We start from the raw sequence: 3182 nt of genomic DNA, 5'->3' as shown, positions 1-3182 counted from the left end.
TCATGTACAGATTGTGATGACTGTGCTGCTTCTTTTCAGAAATATGAGTGAATGTGTATTTTGCAAAAAAAAAAATGCCAGGAAAACATCACAGAATAAGAAGTCTCAAACACACATACATTTGACTTCTTTAAGTATGACTCTATTACTTGGTGTGCATAATCAAATTTTGACAATTGTGTGCCTGTATATTGGTATGTGAACATATATTTATATTCATTATTCAAATATCGTGTTAGTATATAATGCCTAACATACATATCACATTAATATATTCATAAATAAAATATTGCATAAATGGTATGGAAATATAATTTATGTTTATAATGTACATGTATTTAGCATATGTAATATATACAATGTGTGTGCCTATAACACAATATGATGTGATTATGTATAAATACATATATGTCACATTTATCACATAAGAAATTCCTTTTGCATCAAATATTCATTGTATGTATGAATGTGTGTATGCATATTTGTATATGTAATGTATTGATATGTATATATAATGGATGTGTGTGTATAAATGTGTATCTATCTATCTATCTAAATAATATATAGCCATTCCCAAGGTTGAGTTGATCACAACTCTAAGAAGTGATATCTGTTTTATGGCAGAAAGACAAAATGAACAATGAAATATTTAATGTGATAATTTGCGTCAGAAGAAAAACCCAACTAATATATGTATATGTGTGTATATATATAAATACATTTAAAATGTAAAACATTGTATTTTTACAATATATTTAAGTATTTATGTATTATACATATTTATGTATTTATTTATCACATACTATAAATATTGTATTTAATATATACGCATATTGACATTATAGCATACACATTATATACATTTTCACATTCATTCTTTATGCATCCTATAATGTATACTTCTCACTAATAAACACCTGATAAGACATGTAACATTACATAAAATATCATTATTGCAGACAAAATTGTAAAGACTTTTACATAAAATATTACTAATGTGTAATGTGTATTTATTGTTTGGTTATGTTCTAATGCCTAAATGCTGAGGAATTTAGCAAGTGTTACCAAATGTTTTTGTAAGACATAACAGATGTACATATAATACATGAAAAGATATTACAAATATGTATGAATATATGTATATGACATTTATTACATGAATAATAAATTCCTTTCCCACCAATTACTTATGATACACGTCTGTATATGTATATATGTACCAGTAATACCTATATATAATTGCATCTAATGAATGTAATGTATATATATAAATCATATAATATAGATCTATTCCCAATGGTGAGTAGATTAAAACTATGAGAAAGAACACCTGTTTTATCGTAATAGAAAAAAGTGAACCATGAAAGATCTAACATGGTAATTGGTGCAAGAAGTAAAACCAACTGGCATATGTATATGTGAGAATTTATATATGTTTATAATGTTAAAAGTGTATTTTAAAATTACATTTAAGTATGTATTACATATATTTATGTATTTATTTATTACGTACTATACATATTGTATTTAATAAAAACACATATTGACCTTATAGCATACATATTATATGTATTTTCACATAATTCTATATGCGTCCTACAATGTGTATTTCTCATTAAGAAACACATAAGTCATATAACAACATTACATAAAATTTCCATACTAGTAACAAAATTGTATAGATGTTCACATAAAATATTAATGATGTGTAATGCATTACATCTCCTAAAGCATAACATCTTTAGCATGTTTTCGTTATGTTTTGATGCCAAAAGGCTGAAAAAATGAACAAGTGTTCCCAAATGTTTTTGTAAGCTTAGTCCTAGCTTTAAATTCCTAGATATGGGGTGGCTGGATAAGAAACCAGTATGTATATAGTCCTCATAGATACACCGTCTGAAGTAGAAGGACACGAAGTAGGTATTTGGATGCCCCTCTCTCAAGCATGGCTCAGTCAGTGTGGTTTTGTCTTGTGTTTTTGATTGTGGTTTTTTTTTTTTTTATTTTAAGTATGGTTTGTACTTCTCTCCAGGTGCCCAGCTTGACTTCATGGCGCCTCCACCTCGTTTACGTTCATCTGAAAGGCAGCACTGCATGTGCAGATTCCTTGGCTTCTTCATCGCGTTGTTGTCCTGGACTTGTGCCCTGATTATTGCCATGAGCAGATCATGGCGTGTTTGGGAGTTCAATAGCTCATCTGTACGTTTCGTGTACGTGGGATTTTGGGAAGCCTTCTATTATGAAAGAGTTAACATCTCCGGAGTAATCAAAGAGTTTCCCAAGCACCAGAGAATCCATGGCACTTGGGTCATCCCGAACGAACTTGAATATGGACGAGACCTGATTCTCTTGGCGATTTTTGGGAAGACGGCCACTCTGCTCTTCACTTCCCTGGCCCCTCTCACCATCTGCATCCGGATGCAATTCCAAGAGCTGATCATAATCTGTTACAAAATATTTGTGTGTGTTCTGGTCGCCTGTTATTGTTGCACCATGGTGGCTCTCGTGTGGAATTTCGGCGTGGAATTTTATGGGGAAAGTCGTCTTGACTTCCCTATTAATTTCCCTGTTCGCAAAGAAGCCCGAATCAAAAAGCATTTGAGCTATGTCCTTCCATTAGGCATCACAACAGCCACCCTGTCCCTAGGCAGTGCCATGAGTTTTATCTGGCAGCTGCGTTACTCAGATTGGGAAATGGATTAGCACTCGTGCCCAAAGTTGGCTGCTGGAAAAAAAAAATTGTGCAAAAAACCCTGGCTGTTTATGAATTATCGTGGTCTTCATTCACCAATGCAATAGAAAATATACTTGATTCTTGTCATGTGTGTGTGTGTCGTAACTTTGGTGATCTTTCGTTGCACTCCAGAAGGCTTATCCCTGTCTTGGAAATCTTTCAGTTTTGACATCTCTAGGCCAACCAAAATCCACAGGCAGGGAAAAGTGGAATAAAAGCTAGGCTGAGAAAAGTCAAGAGTTGAAATGAGGCTGAAAATTTGTGCAGCATAGTGTAGGGCAGGACATGAATCCACAGGCTGAGGAAACACACTCAGTCATGAGTAAGAGAAACAAGAAGTTCTCACCCAGGCATATGAGTAAAGGACTTCAAAATGGTCTTGGACAAAGCAATTTAGGGGTTTTCCCCTCTTTTTGATGCAAAAACATTTTGGAATTGGTGCAGTTTT

General features: G+C 33.1%; 1 protein-coding gene across 1 annotated transcript; it reads left to right on the top strand.

The window, feature by feature from the left end:
• Window positions 1-2041: 2041 nt before the first annotated feature.
• On the top strand, window positions 2042-2733 carry LOC101531993 (uncharacterized). Its single transcript, XM_004592823.4, has one exon. The coding sequence runs from the start codon at window positions 2050-2052 to the stop codon at window positions 2701-2703; it is 654 nt and encodes a 217-aa protein (XP_004592880.2). The 5' UTR covers window positions 2042-2049; the 3' UTR covers window positions 2704-2733.
• Window positions 2734-3182: the final 449 nt, after the last annotated feature.

This window comes from Ochotona princeps, chromosome X, assembly GCF_030435755.1.
Source record: "Ochotona princeps isolate mOchPri1 chromosome X, mOchPri1.hap1, whole genome shotgun sequence".
Classification (NCBI taxonomy): Eukaryota; Metazoa; Chordata; class Mammalia; order Lagomorpha; family Ochotonidae; genus Ochotona; species Ochotona princeps.
Note: the sequence above shows the minus strand (reverse complement) of the source record. Positions and strands in the feature narration are given on the sequence as shown.

Excerpts from the sequence above, each read along its gene's own strand:
- LOC101531993 (XM_004592823.4), top strand. The coding sequence starts at position 2,050 with ATGGCGCCTCCACCTCGTTTACGTTCATCTGAAAGGCAGCACTGCATG.